The 17,527-nt window shown below is 39.4% G+C and overlaps 1 protein-coding gene across 1 annotated transcript in view; it reads left to right on the forward strand.

Annotated features, from left to right (window-relative positions):
- Positions 1-15,539, forward strand: part of CHMP6 (charged multivesicular body protein 6) — a 29,499-nt gene extending 13,960 nt beyond the window's left edge. The window contains exons 2-8 of the mRNA XM_053706585.1: positions 230-339; positions 3,399-3,486; positions 7,350-7,436; positions 7,664-7,729; positions 7,839-7,919; positions 15,049-15,127; positions 15,217-15,539. Coding sequence (XP_053562560.1) covers positions 230-339; positions 3,399-3,486; positions 7,350-7,436; positions 7,664-7,729; positions 7,839-7,919; positions 15,049-15,127; positions 15,217-15,263 — 558 coding nt within the window. The 3' untranslated portion in view covers positions 15,264-15,539. The remainder of the gene's footprint in view (positions 1-229; positions 340-3,398; positions 3,487-7,349; positions 7,437-7,663; positions 7,730-7,838; positions 7,920-15,048; positions 15,128-15,216) is intronic.
- Positions 15,540-17,527: the final 1,988 nt, after the last annotated feature.

Genomic DNA, 17,527 nt, shown 5'->3' on the forward strand with positions numbered 1-17,527 from the left:
AGCCAATCAGTACTGACTCCTAGGTAACTCCATGGGCGTAAGCACAATATTATCTATATGGCACACATCAACTAATGTCCTCTAGCTGTCAAAACCTGTCAAAATGTGCTGAGATTAGATTGCATGCCCTATCTGTATCATCTGTCCCTTTAAGGTCCTGTTAAGAGTGTGTGTTGCCTTTTGTATTAATGATTTTGTAAGTAAAAGTATACGTTTTGTTTCCTTACAGCAACTGAAGCAGCAGCGAGATAAACTGAAGCAGTACCAAAAGAGAATCACACTCCAGCTGCAGCGTGAGAGGGAAGTGGCCAAGCAACTGCTGCATGATGGCAAGAAAGAGTAAGAATCTCTCTCTCTCTCTCTCTCTCTCTCTCTGTCTCTGTCTCTCTGTCTCTCTGTCTCTCTGTCTCTGTGTGTCTCTCTCTCTCTCTGTCTCTGTCTCTGTGTGTCTCTCTCTCTCTCTGTCTCTGTGTCTCTCTCTCTCTCTGTCTCTCTGTCTCTCTCTGTCTCTCTCTCTCTCTCTCTCTCTCTCTCTCTCTGTGTGTCTCTCTCTCTCTCTCTCTCTCTCTCTCTCTCTCTCTCTGTGTCTCTCTCTCTCTCTGTGTCTCTCTCTCTCTGTGTCTCTCTCTGTCTCTCTCTCTGTCTCTGTCTCTCTCTCTGTGTCTGTGTCTCTCTTTCTTTCTTTTTCTCTTTCTTTTTCTCTTTCTCTCTTTTTCTCTTTTTCTCTTTCTTTCTCTCTTTCTCTCTTTCTCTCTTTTTCTCTTTTTCTCTCTTTCTTTCTTTCTCTCTTTTTCTCTTTCTCTCTTTCTCTCTTTCTTTCTTTCTTTCTTTCTTTCTTTCTTTCTTTCTTTCTCTCTTTCTCTCTTTCTCTCTTTTTAAAGTACTATTCAGGGCAGCTCCAAACATGATAGGGGTGAGTGGGCAGAGTCTTTAGCGTTGAATGGATGAGTCATACTGATAGGGGCGTGGATATTCTGTGGCTAAAAGCAGGGGTCAGTGGGATGAAGCAGACTAGCTCCCAGCCATAAGCTGGCTCTAATAGCACTGGATGTTTGAAGCCTGGGCTGCACGTGTCCCAATACCAGCACAAGAGAGGGAGGGGAAAGAACCTCCTCTCACTCCCTGTGGACATTTGTGTATGACCTCCCTCCTGCTCCTGTGTGTACCACTGAGGCTAATCTGGGGGACGCATACAGTGAGCAAAACTCATCTCCTGTAGGGATGGAGCAGTTTGTTTGACATTTTGGAGCTCTGGTAATTAAAGCAACCGTCCTACACAGTATTAGGTCCCCATGCAGCATGTCTCTAATTTTGTGAGCCCCAAGAGGCTAAATTGTCATTGGCCATCTAACCTGAATCAGCGTGCAGTTTTTTTACAATACCCAGCAGCTCGCTGTTTATATTTCCTGGTTCAGGTTGTGTGGAGGAGCGAGACAATATAGAGCTTTTTACTAGGAGAGAAGAAACAGCAGCACTTTGCAGGGATCCATTAACTTTCTTGCCTAGTTCCACTGCTCCTCAGCGTAGAAGAATGGACGGAGGTCATCTGCTGCTATAGGATTAATCAGGATAACTGGGGCGTTCATAGTGCTACTGAGGGACTCGAACACCTAGATTCCAAACCTAGTTTTTAAGGCGCCATAGACTCCCTGGCATGTTGGTTCGTCAAGCCCTGCAGTAGATAACTATACAAAAAGCACAACATGTCTGGTACCTTTTAAGTAAAGGGACAGTAACCACGGTGCAATTAGAAGTTTTTTCTGCAGTCTTAAAGGGACATGAAACCCAAACTTTTTCTTTTGTGATTCAGGTAGAGCATATCATTTTAAACAACTTTCTAATTTTCTTCTGTTATCAAATTTACTTCATTCTTTTGGTATCTTTTGTTGAAGGAGAAGCAATACAACACTGGAAGCTAGCTGAACACTTTGCACAAACCAATGACAAGGGGCATATATCTGCAGCCACCAGTCAGCAGCTAGCTCTCAGTAGTGCATTGCTACTCCTGAGCCTATTACCTAGGTAAGCATTTTAACAAAAGATTGCTAGAGAACAAAGCAAATTTGATAATATAAAGTCAACTAGGAAGTTGTTTAAAATTGTATGCTCTTTCTGAATCATGAAAGTTCAATTTTTTATAATAATAAATTAAAATAGTGGGAGAGTTTGAACATGTTTTGAATGCATTATCACCTTGTTTGCTTCAATTGTTTTTCAATAGCCAAACACTACTCACCACTTCATTTATTTAGAGGAGACAATTTAAAGCTGATACTGGAGTAGACCAGGCTTGGCACAGTCATTATGTTGGCAAATCTTATTGTTTTACAGTTCCTTATCTGATAATCTCTGATAGAAAAAGCCAACCAGGAACAGATATTAAGCAGGCAGGTTTTTGAAGCCTGCTAGGTGCCTATCCAGTTGTCAAAATTGAAAAACTCTTAATTTTTTTTAACTAATAAAAGTATATTGTTTTACATCATATAATTAAACATTTTTATATCAAAATCTCAAAGTGTTTACTGTCCCTTTAAGTGACACACCTCACAAACATAAAAACAAGAGGTTTTGGTACAGACATTTGTTGTTAGAATACATTTTAAATGCTGTCCTTAAAAGGACAGTCTAGACCAGTAATGGTGGACTTTGGCACTCCAGATGTTTCAGAACAACATTTCCCATAGTTAGGTACTCTGAAGTCCAGTTGAGCATCATGGGAAGTGTAGTTCTGAAACATCTGGAGTGCCAAGGTTCGCTATCACTGGTCTAGACCCAATACTTATTCTTTATTACTTATTGTTACAAACAGATAAACATCTTGTAACAGTTCTACATCTATAAGCTTGTAAGAAGTACATGAACTTTTAAATAATCATTGTTTGCTAAGAGCCGAAAATGGCCCCAAAGCTCCACCCACAGCTTTCTTCTTGTCCGGTTAGCTGTTTTCTTGTATGACAGTTTAGAAGTGCACGTTTGATATTTTTCAGTTAGCTATTTCAAATTGCACATGCACAAATCGTTATGTGAGAGTAGGAAAACTTATTTAAGAGTCGATCATGATTGGAGAAACTTAACATACCAAAATATACACGCAATAGGTGGGCAGATATTGACGGCCATTTTTGGCTCCTTACAAACCTTGAATATTTAAATGTTTCAGGTACTTCTTGCAAGCTTATAGACGTGAGGCCAGTTCCCGAATGCTTCTCTGGCATGTAACAATAAGTAATCAAAATGATGTATTGGGTCTAGACTTTTCCTTTAAGACACAGCGAAGAAGAAAACATATTTGTCCTGTTAAGCCACTATAGCGGTCTCGACCAATAAGTTTTGTGATGTTTACAGTTGCCAGTTATATTCAGGGACTGTGATCTGACTTGCATTTTTTTTTCCTCCAGAAAAGCGAAACTACTGCTTAAAAAGAAGAGGTACCAGGAGCAGTTACTGGAGAAAACTGACAACCAAATCAGCAACCTAGAAAAAATGGTGAGTTAATGTCTGCAGTGCAGAAACCTACAGCTTTTCCCTACGGAAGCGGGGTTCATCCTGTTTGACTTTTACCAGCTACAGAGCTATATGTTGGATTTTGCATTAACTGCTTATAAATACTAATTCTGGATATACAACTGGTAGTCACATGCTGTAAAATTAATGTTACCATATTTTAAATTTAAAGAGTCTTAAATGCAAAATAGTTTATTTTTAAATGTAAAATAGTTTTTGAGAAGAAGCATTTTATGCATGTGTTTTTAAAGGGACAGTCTAGTCAAAATTAAACTTTCATGGTTCAGATAGGGCATACAATTTTAAGCAACTTTCCAATTTACTTCTATTATCCAATTTGTTCAATTCTTTAGATATCCTTTGCTGAAGATATAGCAATGTACATGTGTGAGCCAATCACACAAGGCCTTTATGTGCAGCAACCAATCAGCAGCTACTGAGCATATCTAGATATGCTTTTTAGCAAGTGATATCAAGAGAATGAAGCAAATTAGATAATAGAAGTAAATTACAAAGTTGTTTAAAATTAAATGCTCTTTCTAAATCATGAAAGAAAAAAATTGGGTTTCATGATCCTTTAAGCGTGCTTCTAGTGAGTGTTTTTTTTGTAAACTTACTGTGCACCAAACTCAACAAGCATATGACAGTAAATCGAGTGTTGCCCATCCCTGTTTTTCACAAGTAGTGACAGTAATTAGCTTGGTCCTATGTCACATGTACAGTAAAAGCTGTGAGCAAGGTAAATTCTCACAGAGCAGTTAATCTATTTCATTGATCTTCATTTAAAAAAAACCACAAGATTGCATAATAAATCACAGTTTCATCAGGGGTAAATAGGTTTGTTGATAACGTCCTCTAGGTATGTGTACAAACGCAAAAGAAAGGTGCATAAAACCATTTTTTACTAGGGTTTTATAACCTTGACCTTATTATTTAAAGCGACATTCCAGACAAAATTGGAAACCACATGGACACATTTCAGCTTTGAATAGAATAATTTTTGTAATATACATGTATTAGCCAAAATGCTTGAAATAAAAGCTATAGCTGTTTCAAAAGTGTATTTAAAGGGACACTGAACCCAAATTTTTTCTTTCGTTATTCAGATAGAGCATGCAATTTTAAGCAACTTTCTAATTTACTCCTATTATCAAATTTTCTTCATTCTCTTGGTATCTTTATTTGAAATGCAAGAATGTAAGTTTAGATGCCGGCCCATTTTTGGTGAACACACTGTGTTGTTCTTGCTGATTGGTGGGTAAATTCACCTACCAATAAACAAGTGCTTTCCATTGTTCTGAACCAAAAAATAGATTAGATGCCTTCTTTTTCAAATAAAGAAAACAAGAGAACAAAGAAAAATTGATAATAGGAGTAAATTAGAAAGTTGCTTAAATTTGCATACTCTATCTGAATCATGAAAGAAAAAATTTGGGTTCAGTGTCCCTTTAAGTATAAACTGTGCACCAGCATTTTAAACACAGCACTTGCTCAGAGAGCCTAAGGTGATTGTACCATTTGGTAATGACTCAATTTATTAATGTTGACATGATACAAACCTCACTGGCATTCTGAGCAGCTGCAGTATTTAAAATAGACTGAGAATATCTAGCTATGCTTCACATGCACGTGCAGAAAAAAATGCTAACTGTAACAGTGATAATTTATATTAGAATTGTTTTTGCTAATGCATGTATATTTCAAATATGTTTCTATTCAACGTAATTCATTTATGTGCGTTTAAGTTTTTACTGGAATGTCCCTTTTAATTCAACATTTCATCATAATACATCCTGCTAAAATATTTTGTTTTTAGCATAACTTATTGCTTTCCTGACACAAAAGTCTACCCAGCTAACCCTTTACAGTCAGAAGGACCTAAAATGTCATATATTACACTAACTGGCTAGTCAGTGGGGTAACGTCTATGTATGCTATCAGATTTCCTAAGCCCCTGTACATTCAGCAGAATGATCATCATGTGGATTTTATTTCTGGATTTTATTTTATTGACCTGTTACTGTGCCAGCAGCAGGAATCTTACATATTATGTAACATAAATCTTTCCTACAGTAGCTTTTGTTTCATTATGTTGTTCAAAAGATTGAGAGACAAGCAGAAGATAACTATTCTGGCTCCATCACTGGTCCTCCTTGTGGTACAGAATCATAGGCTTCTTCCACAGGTTCCCAACATTCTGCCACCATCAACTGGTTACTGAAGCCTTAGTTAGAAGAACAAATTGTTCAATGACAAGAGTATTTCTAATCTTATGTGAGCCCATAATCTAAAAACTGCTTGATCTTATACTGGGTGATGTAAACGAAAGAATCCTTCATTGGCTTTTGTGTCTGTTTTATAGATTTTGGAATTCTACAAAATGGTAATGAGCTTGCCCATTATTTACCTAAAAGGGGACATTATTCCTCTTTCAAATGTGTTTTAGAGGAAAACCTTGAAGTGTGATATTTTTTTCAAACTCTTCTGTTTCTAGAAAAAAAAAAACAGTTGCTACATTTTCCACAAATACATGGTTAATGACCCTAATGTTATCATAACTTTCAAGAACAACCTGCATGACCCTTGTGCTGGTGCTAGGATTGGATAGAAAGCTTCCTTTCCCTTTAAAGTAATTGTATAGTTTAATGAATAAGTGCCCGGTATCTAAAACTAATCTTAAAAACAGGGGCACTTTCATTCATTAAACTTTACAAAGACGTTTATTTTTTTTAAATACTTATCTTTGCATTATGGTAAACATAACACCGATCCTCCGCCCGCAGCTCCTGCTTTCTTTAGCATATCAATGACGATCCAGCTTCCTCCAATCATTGCGTGCCTCACGAGCTGGACGCCAAAGGGGGCACACAACGATTGGAGGAAGCCAGATTCGTCATCCATCTGCTAAAGAAAGAAACAAGTGCCCTTGTTTCTAAGATTATTTTTAGATACCCGGCACTTATTCATTAAATTTTACCATCACCTTAAGGTGTGGGCCCATTCCATATGTGTTATAGTGTCTTTGTGACTTCCTACCATGAAGCTTTTTTGGAACAGTTTTGCAAGGCAGTACATGGTCTACCTTGTGATTTGCTTCATGTTGAGCAGAGATCAGCATAAACCTTTTGCGGGCAGCTGCTGCTTATACCTAGGTAGAGGTATTTCTTTTGCCCAACCTTTAGTTTCACATGGGTAACTTTGGTACTACATATAATTTACAACTGTGTGACAGTAGTAATATGAAGAACCACTCTGCTATACAACGTTTCTTTTTCTGTATAATTCATAGTTGGTCTATTTTAATGATCAGATCCTGCCCATATATTAGGGCTGCAACAACTAATCTATAAGATTGATCATAAAAATAGTGGTCAATGAATTTCATTATTGATAAGGTGGTCTGTGATTAGTTAGTTAGTTTCACTGCTTCACTCCGATAAACTCCTGCACATGGAATTGTACCAAACCACTGCACTACCAAACTCATATTTAAAGGGACAGTGTACTGTAAAATGTTCTCCGCTTTAGTGATTCCTTTTACCAGCTGGAGTGTATTAAATTCTTTGCACATATGACCTTTTTTGTAATGTAAAATAGTTTATTTTCCTATTAAAACCTATTCTTAAATTTCAGTACAGAAGTAATGGCTACAGAAAAGCTACGTAAACATAAGACATTACAACAAATGTTACTTTACCATCATGTTTGATCAATTAGAGTTTGTGTCTTCTTGTTTTAAAAAGTAATTGACAAGTAATGTTGCATGTTAAGTCTTTCTTAGCAGTTAATATTTTTTCCCAATGTGTAAAGCCTTTTATAATTCATATTCCAATGCGTTTTGGCAGGTTGAAGACATTGAATTTGCACAAATAGAACTGAAAGTTATTGAAGGTCTAAAGGTGGGCAATGAGTGCCTAAAGAAAATGCACGAGGTGAGCCAATCTAATACCACTTTAATCGTGTATTGTTAACCAGCCCGAAGGGTTTGTCAAAGGTATCTAAATGGGTTTAAAAAAAAAAAGGCTGGTCGTTATAGGAGATGGGAAATTGTACTAATACTTTTATCCATTTGTCATAATGTGAGTGCCCCCGTCTGAAAGTTGCCAGCTTTGCCTTTGATGGTTGAAGCATCAGTTGGTTATTTTTTCTGTCTTTTCAGGTTATGTCCATAGAGGAAGTGGAGAGGATCCTGGATGAGACTCAAGAAGGCATTGATTACCAGCGGGTAAGTACACTTCTGAAGTAACCTATATCCAGCCAGCTTTTGAGGTCAGAAGTAGGTTGTTCTGTTTTAAAAATGAATTAATAAAATGTATTTTTGTTTTTACGCGCAGCAAATTGATGAGCTATTGTCAGGAAACCTTACTTCAGAGGATGAAGAGGCCATCCTAGAAGAGCTAGAGGCTATCACTCAGGTGAGCATCAGACGGTATCTAATAGTGTATGAATGACCCAGACATCTCAAACCTCTAGAAAATGTCACCAAGAAATCTTTGTAGTTTTATTATTAATAAACGTAAGTGTCAGTGTTATTTATCATATATTTATCAAATATTCACTATGTTGATAGGAATTAATTCTAAAATAAAGCACATATTGTAAAGTATAGTACTAAGCCTCTGGATTTGGAGAAAATTTGGGTTGAACCAGCAAATGGTATTACTAACCATGGCCTTGATCACAATCTATCGGACGCCGCATTTTCAGCAGTTTTTTGGGCTGAGAAGGCTACTTTTCGATTTGGCACAATTACAGTAGCGCAGTTTTATTTGATTTGTGCACTCACAAACAGGTTTTCAGTTGCTAGAAAAAAATATATATTTAGCCTATAGAGCCAAAAACTGCTCAGTGATCGCAATACATTTTCTGCTAACTTTTCAAATACTTTTCGATTCCAGTTTTGGCTTATCAAATTCGGCACTTCAAGGCACTTGATAAGTCCTGGGAAGGGCTATTCAGGTACCTGTTTCACGGCTATTTACAAACCTTTGTTTAGCTTGCACCTATGTTAAACACTGGAGACATTCTAGAGGTTTGTTAACATATGTGGTATCGATTCATTAAAGCTTCATTCATCTCTATTGGAGAGGCTGCATACAGTAAACATGATACACATTTACATATGTATAGGGACATATACAGTACATATGTAAATATTATGATTACATGATATCTACAGCTAAGGGGATCTGCAGGATATTTCGTTGCAGGATACTTCATATTTGAATTTCTCACTCGTACTGTCCTGATTGTCATAAACAGTACAGGTGTTATTAAAATCATGTTTTTAAAATAGATTGCTGAGTAGCGTCTTTCATAGTTAACTATTTCAATACATTTACATCCACACCACTGCCAACCCATCTAAATGCATCTTTTAGGTTATCTGGATGTGAAAACTGTGCAGTGTTTTTCTATCACTATATCGGCGTTTTTGATAACTTTCACAAAAATTATTTTAAACTATATTTATTTGTCTTGATTGTCAAAGGCCCAATTCTGTTTTGGCGGATATAACTTTTTTTTTTAAATCTGTAAATCGTGACACTGCTTCCTTGCTGCTTAGTATCTTTCTAAGAGACCCCTAAATTAGATTGTGGAATCGTGAATGGGTATTTATAGGGGACGAGACTGCATATATTATTGAACTCCCTATCACGCATGCCCATTCCAGATTACAAGATCAATAATATGTGCACTTTTGTGAACGAGTGATGAGGATTAATACATATTGCAATGATTTATATTAAGGATAAACCAGTGCTTAGGTTTTTTAATTACAACATGGTTTTATATCAATTCTTAAACTCTGAAATGATATCACTTCTTAAACTATTTTTATCTTTGGGGGAGTTCAGTTCAGTAATAAGGCTTTCCCACTTCTGTGTTATTAAATTTTCATATTTTTAATGGCATCCCATAGAGGAGCAGAAACATGGTCCCTTACAGACAAAAGCAAGTGATATGTTAAAAAACAGGTTATTTATGCAGAGTTTCTTTAATCTATCGGGGCTGGACTGACCTTACTTGGCGGGATTAGACTAATATGCTTCAGGAAAGTTTTCCTTTGTGAAAAGCAGAACTGGGCTAAAAGAAGCTGCTCCTAGGTGGTGACTTGCCATAGAACAAGCTATTGAGCTGCTGTTCTCTCTTTATATGCATTTGAATAATGACCCTGGGGAGGTCTCCATAAGGGTGATAGGGGAAACCAGAAGTGGATTCCTTGCCCAGTGAGTGAAGCTTAGAGAAATATGGCTGCACCTCACTGACGAGGCCCATAGGAGGCCAAAACGATCGTCTGGGGTTGTCGTGTTGCTTGTTCAAAGGAAAATTGCCTGGTATTTCGGGGCTGGACTGACCTTACTTGGCGGGATCAGACTGATATGCTTCAGGAAAGTTTTTTCCTTTGTGAAAAGCAGAACTGGGCTAAAAGAAGCTGCTCCTAGGTGGTGACTCGCCATAGAACTAGCTATTGAGCTGTTTTTCGTTCCTGGTAGAGCGCTTCTCTCTTTGTATGCATTCTTTAATCTATGTTTGTGCTTAAAGGGCACATAAATATTTTTCTCCAATTAGCCCTTCTAGTTCTGAAACCTATATATTTTCTATTTTGAAGAGGTATTTATTAGCAGAAGAAAGTTATTTTGTACTATAAATAAATACAATTTTAGGGAAGGCCTAATTTTAATCTCATGCAGAATCATGGTTTGTCTGTATAGTGTATATAAATCTTAAAATATACTAAAATTAATTAATAATAAGTACAATTTCAGAATAACTTCCAAAATCAGTATAAATTGCTGATTGGGATACCTTGCAAATTAGTTATGCATAATGTATGTCTGGTAAGGCATTTTCTACTCACAACTTTGGCTGAACGTGCATGCTCAAGCAACATATAAACACACCAGTTTGATTATAATGGTTGTTTTCTTCTTAAATGGAAAGAGTCCACAGCTGCATTCATTACTTTTGGGAAATAAGAACCTGGCCACCAGGAGGAGGCAAAGACACCCCAGCCAAAGGCTTAAATACTCCTCCCACTCCCCTCATCCCCCAGTCATTCTTTGCCTTTCGTCCCACGAGGTTGTTTTTTTGTCTCTTATGGAGAGTAGTACTCTTCGGCATGGGGCAGGAGTTTTAAGTAGTCCTGTCAGTCTCTCAGTGAGGACATGGATGAAAGTTAGAGTCCGGAGATGCAGGGAGAGTCTTTCTGCGAAACCATCCTGACTCATATTAACAGCTCCTCAAGCAATCGGCATTGTTGAACTTCGCTCCGCTGCCTGCTTTCTTCTCTCAAGTCCATGGCGGAGGCGATGCTACAATTTGTCACACTTGAAAGGCTGTGTTCCTGTTCCATGGGGTTGATTCCAGTAAGATCGTTATATTTTTCTTTATCGTCAATGTACTGTATTGTGAATGTTTTTCCGAGAGGTTACACACCTTTGCGGGTCTAACTATATGACATAAGGGTCTCACTGAGTCTCTGTTAGTATCTTGGAATCGAGGGTTAATATTTCCTGATGGGGGTTATTGAACAGGGGGTTTATAATCATGTTTGTTATGTGATTCAACCTGCTTATGTGTGATGTTTATGGGATCGTGGTTGGAACTTTGAGGCCTTTGGAAGTGACGCAGCCTTTTGGTTGGGTGCCCTTTTTTGGATCACCTTGTGTTTGGGCGTGGTTCCGTTCCGTTCTCCATTTCTGCATTCCTGACCTTGTGGTGAAGGAGATATTCTAGTCCGCAGGGGTCTGGTCATAGGAGGTGGTGAGTGCCCCAGCCATTGTGGGTGTCAGGTGCCGTTTTTGTTTTCATACTTTAGTCCATGTTGATATTTTCTAATGCTGAGACTGTGCTCGTTTCAGATTTAGTTACAGAGGATTCTGATACTGAGACTATTTTGATTTCATATTCTGTGTCACGTGACGAATCCGGATTGGCCTCGTTGACACATGTCGACCAGTTTTGTTCCGTATGCCTTTTTAGAGCGCCTTGTTCCTCGGGCTCGGGGAATCAAGGGACTGCTGAGCCATCCGCCTCTGGGGGTCCTGTCCTCAGAGGTGAGTTCCCTACCAATTCATACTTCTACCCATGCGGGTAACCCAGTTTCTGATTCCTCCATGCAGGGTGGCGTGTTCCCCCCTGGAAGTTGCAGCACGTTTTCGCTTCCACATAATGTTGGCGATTGTTCGTCTGCAGAGTCCAGACGTTTCTTTGAGAATGTGCTCGTGCCCTATTGTCTTGGGCCTTCCACCTTGGGGAGGGACTCTACAGTTTCCCGCGGGTGTAACTGTCCCTGAGTGTTGTGCCTTTCGTTACAGGATTGTGCGACTTTGCATATTGCTCAGACATGTTTTTCAGTTATTGAATGACCCTATCGTTACTAGATATGGGGATTTTCAGTCTGCTAATTCAAATGGTGCACCTCATTAGACATTTGGGGATGAGGTAATCTCCTGAGTGTCATTTGTTTGCGATCTTTTCCAGTTCTTGAAAGATAGGGCTCCGTTTGGCTGGTCCTGCGGGTAGGCCTGTGTCTTTTTGTGCGTTAACCTCCTGGTTGCCAGATATTTTATTTGTATCCGATAGGATGTCTTTTATTTGTTTTTGTTTCCTTCAGGAACCTTCTGGGAGCTCTTCACACCTTGCAGGTGTACGCGTAAGCTGTTTATAGTGTTTCTAGATACAGCTCTTACTCTTTGACGTGTACTATCTGTCTGAGTTATAAGAGACCTTTGGGTCTTCTTCCATTGTCTACGGGTGAGTTGGATCTCCCTTTCGGGATCTGTGTTTCCGGGTGATGATTGTTCCCTGCAGGGACTTTGTTTAGCTCTGGGTTTTCCGGAGCTGGGTAGGCTTAGTGCCTTTCTCTTCCTTGTGTGCTCTGCTTGTGCGGAGGTGATAGGAAGACTAGTCCTGCTAGTAGGATTTTTTTTGACCTCGAGGTATCCCTTGGTTGTCCTGAGGCTTTGAGAAGTATCTTCATACGACTTCTAGTCTTGCTCATTGGAGCGTTGGACTTTAGATAGGTTTGGTTCCTGCCTTTGGTCGGGGCTTTCAAGTTCTTCTCGCTATCTGGATTCTCTGGATATGCATCCATATCCCTTATGTCTGGCTTTTTGGCCAGTTGGGGTGTTTAGTTCTAGGGTAAGGTTTGCCTGAACTATTAGGTGCTCGGACCTGTTTCTCTCCCTGAGCCTTCTGGTGGCTGAAGCTTCGTTTTGCCTTTTTTTCTGACCCAGTTTTGGGTGGTTTTGGAATCTTGGATCTCGGGGTTGGTCGGGGTGTTCCACGGTTGTGGGAACTTGGGCTATTTTTTACTCTTTGCCACAAGAGTAGCCCATGTCATCTTGTGGTTAGCGCCTCAAGGGTGGTTGGTTCCTTCCCAGCTGCTAGCACTGGATGTCCAATTTCTGGTGTGCCTTAGGGTTGCATTCCCCTGGTCAGCTTGTCAGTGTTCCCGTGGATTCCCTGCTCTGCAGACAAATGGGTTGGCTGTGCCTCTGCTTGGCAAGCTATTTGTAGGGGGTCCTTTTCTAGGACATCTGTGTTGGGAATTTATCTTCCCATTAACCGGTGGCTTCGGGCCTTGAGTAGTTGTTACCCTTCCAGCATCATCCCTTTTCTTTAGGAAATATTCTCCTCTCTATGAAGATGGAGTCCTTGCTTGGGGCTTCTCCTGGATGGGAGGCGGAAAGGTGGGATTGGTTCCCCCGGGGTCTTGCTGGCTCCAAGTCAGACTTGTTGGACCTTTATTTGGATAGATCCTTCGGTCTATGGCCTTGTTGTCAGAGTCAGGTTGTACTTGTACTCTGTGGGGATGACTGTGCTACCCTTACGCTCGTTCCTGTTTCGGAATTCTTTGTTCCCCTGTCTTGGATCCCTGAGGCTGGGTTGGTCCTGCTGGGGGTTGATCTGCAGGTCAGGATGGCCGAGCGGTCTAAGGCGCTGTGTTCAGGTCGCAGTCTCCTCTGGATGTGTGAGCTAAGTCTGCTAAGGTATAGATTTTCCTTTCACCTTGCTCCATTGATTACAGAAGAGGGTTTACTCTTCCTTCGGGTTCTGAGGGTATACTCTCCTTCTCGGGGGGCCTCGATTGAGGTTTTGTGTTCCCTTTTTTTAGGGACCTGTGTGTAGGTCTGGCAACTTAGGTTGCCTGGAGCTTGCCCTCTGTCCGGGGGTTGCTTTTGTGGTCTGTTTCTTGCTTGACTGCTTCTTCTTCCTCGCAAGTACCCTCTGTGTCGTCCGACTCTGTGTTCTCAAACTTGGGGTTTCTTACCTGGGTGTATTACACACTTTTTCATGGTCGAATGCCTTGGTTTTCTATGGTCAGACACTGGGATGACTTTGCCTCTTCAGTGGCATTCCGTACTTCCAGGATATTGGAGAGACGTCTGTTCAGTCTCTGTGCCTGGTTTTATCCCGGGTTTCACTTGGTATAGGCGTGCCCTCCTTTCCCTGTTTGGGTCCCTTTGGGTCTATGTGAGCTGGGCTTACTCTTGGAGGTGTTCTTTTTTTTATTAGGGGACCTTTTGGTTTCTCGGTTCTCCTTTGCCTTGTCCCCTTGGGGGTTTCGGCTGGTGTCCCCTTCATTTGTGGGGGGTGAGCAGTGGGGGACCGTTTGTTGGGTGACAGTGTCTCCTGGAGGACTGTTGGCTCAGGCGAGTCTGTTTGTGGTCTCTAGTTTGGTTTCTGGACTGATTGTGAGTCAGTGTCATTGGGACTTTTCCTCTTAAAGTTTTCTCAGCTTCGGACGAAGCAGGGTTTTTTATTGGGTAGAGGTTCAGGCCTGGTGCCCTCAGTATGGACCGCCTATTGTACCCTCCCGTCTTGGCATTCAGTGTCCTCTATAGCTTGGGTATTGTTTTCCCAAAAGTAATGAATGCATCTGTGGACTCTTTCCATTTAAGAAGAAAAACATAAATTATGCTTACCTGATAATTTCCTTTTCTTCTGATGGAAAGAGTCCACAGCTCCCCACCCGTAATTTTATGTGGGTCGTCCTTATATTCTTCTGGCACCTTTCACCCTGATATTTCTTTTACTGTTCCATGTTCCTTGGCAGAATGACTGGGGGATGAGGGGATTGGGAGGAGTATTTAAGCCTTTGGCTGGGGTGTCTTTGCCTCCTCCTTGTGGCCATGTTCTTATTTCCCAAAAGTAATGAATGCAGCTTTCTACTCTTTCCATCAGAAAAAAATGAAATTATAAGGTAAGCATAATTTATGTTTTTGTTCCATCATATAAAGCTAAAAAAATACTATAAAATCTATCTCCATGCCAAATTTCATGAAGTCAGATACATTTGTTTTCTTTGTAGCTCTGTCTATCCACTTTATATTAAAAATATCAATATTTAACATCTTAATGGACAGTCAACACCAGAATTCTTGTTGTTTTAAAAGATAGATAATCCCTTTATTACCTATTCCCCAGTTTTGCATAACCAACACAGTTATAATAATACATGGTTTACCTCTGTAATTGCATTGCATCTAAGCCTCTGCAAACTCAATTTCAATCTCTGCAATATGTTCTCTTCAGGAAGATCTTCAACTCCCAGAAACTCCTTCAGAAACTCTTCCAGAGGTCCCATCAGAACCACTCCCAGATACAAAACCAGGTAATTTTATTGTATTTCTAACTAAGCAGTACAATAAGGCTTTGCTATATTTCTTACAATCAATACTATTAACGTCTTTCTTTTTACAGAGAGACAAGCTGCCAAGAACAAACCTCAGCTGGTGGCTGCCTCTTAACCTCATATGCTATGGCTGGGGAGCAAGAGATATTATGTACTCTAAGAGGAAGCCCCAGGCAGAAAAAGACAGTCACTCCTCTTCCAGAGAAGGAACTGGTTCCCTGGGAGCCGTACTACATTGCCTCACCTGGCTACCAAGTGTTGTAGGAAGTTATTTTAACCCATGTGCCGAAAAAGGCAAACGTTTTTCTCTGGCGTTTCTTTACCCTACTCTTGTTGCAAAGGGGTCAATAAAGGACACCTCCCTTTCTACAAATGAAGGCAATTTACTCTACATTTTCTCTACATTATTCTCAACTTAATTTTTGTTCTGAAGGGGACAATTTTTTTTCTACAGCTTTTTTTTTGTGATATTGATCTCTTTCTTATTTTTCATGATGTGAAGGTAAAATATAAGATAAGAAAATTGTGCAGAAATGGCTACAATAGGGTTCTCCTTGACCAGATCAAAACAAAACCTTGGTAAAGAGATTTACCTTCGTCCTTACATAGATTTGCTGTAAATAATAGGCATTGATGCAATGTGAAACAGAGCAAAATATGTCACTCTTTCCAAGTTAAATCCTATATGGGCTCAGTAATGACTTCTGTTGGCTCATCCTTTTATAAACATACATTTTCTCTAAATCTACAACCTGAATAAATACATTCAAATTAAATTTATTCCATAAGGTGGTGAGAGTCCACGAGCCATTACTCCTCAGATTTAACTTCTGGTCACTAGGAGGAAGCAAAAATTCCCAAAGCTCTAAGAGCACTTAGTCCCTTCCACCTCTTTGGTATTCTAGTTTTTAATTTGTCTCCACAGGAGGAAGTTGAAGAATTTAGGTGCTCCAGATTCTGCGGTGAGCGGTCCTCATACCGTTTTGAGGCCCATTTTCCCCTCAGAGATTAGCTACTGAGAGACAGAGGGGAGATTGGAGTATGAGGCAGTGACAGAATAACTCACAGTGAAGGAGTTAGCCTCCCCCTGTTGTGTTGCCGATATACTCCACACATGGATCCTCTGCTGTGACGTACACAGCTCTGGATGGTCTCTATACTGGAAGCAGTCTTTTCGGCAGCCAGTATGAATGGTAGAGTGGGTGCATCTGAGGTGCGTGTAGGTATTTTATGCATTCACATAGCCCACAGGCTATTAGGAGTTACACCAATTTTGAGATAAATCATAGCCAGGGGACATACACATGTAACAGACTAATTCCACTTTTATTACATAGGCTTTTCATACTTAGTGTAGTAATTATGGAAACTTTATTATGCGATACAGGCACAAAATCGGAATTCTAAAATCCAAACATTCTGAAATCCAAACCTTTTTTAATTCATATTTTTTTTAAAATAAAATGATCAAAAATTACCTTTTTCCCCACCTGTAACTCACAATCTTCTCTGCCTGTGTCTTTTGTTTGTTTGTGCTGCAAAATGCAAATAGTCTATATTTATTTAAAACAACAAATATTACCTTTTTTATTACAGTACTATCTTTCTGAGGTACTATGTATACAAAGGTATTAAAGTCATATAAAACTAACCTGGGCTGCATGTATAAGCTGTATTATGATATGTAACTATTGCCTAAATGACATAAGATATTATTGTTTACAATAGGTGCCATTCCCTCTCCAAACTGTCCCATTTTAAAGATACAAATATTCTGAAATACAAACCTTTTCTGGGCACAAGCAGTTTGGATAAAGGGTTTTCTACCTGTAATAGCTGTTACTTTCTATTCAGCTAATTCACCTGGGACTCCGAGTTACATCTAATTGCAATCTTATACCCTCTGTTATATAAATACACAGTAAAAGGGATTTAACTGTTTGGCAATGTGAGGGAGAGTCTCTGTGTATTTCATGTTTTTTGTGCACAGACTTAGCATGGCTGTTACAGTTAGTAACTGGGCTATTTCCCTCTCTTATTGGAAATTTCTCAACTGCTCCTTTGTTTCTGAGTGCAAATGCCATTTACAAATGTTTTATTACTGAAAGGTAAGATATTCTTTATTGTTTTTATGCAGCACATTTTAATTGTTTTCTATTATTACACAAGTAGGTTTTTCCCTTTAATACTTATTGCACATGGTTGTCTATCTACATGGTCCCAGTTACAAACGTTTACTGTTTTTATATGTATCTACACTAAACTACCTTTAGAGGGTAGATCCACTGCTAACAATTTATTCTATGTGTTACCAGTTTAGCTTTGCGATACCTAAATGAATCACATTAGGCATTCTAACAGTCTAATGCTGCGCTTCAA

The sequence above is a fragment of the Bombina bombina genome, chromosome 1 (assembly GCF_027579735.1).
Source record: "Bombina bombina isolate aBomBom1 chromosome 1, aBomBom1.pri, whole genome shotgun sequence".
Lineage (NCBI taxonomy): Eukaryota > Metazoa > Chordata > Amphibia > Anura > Bombinatoridae > Bombina > Bombina bombina.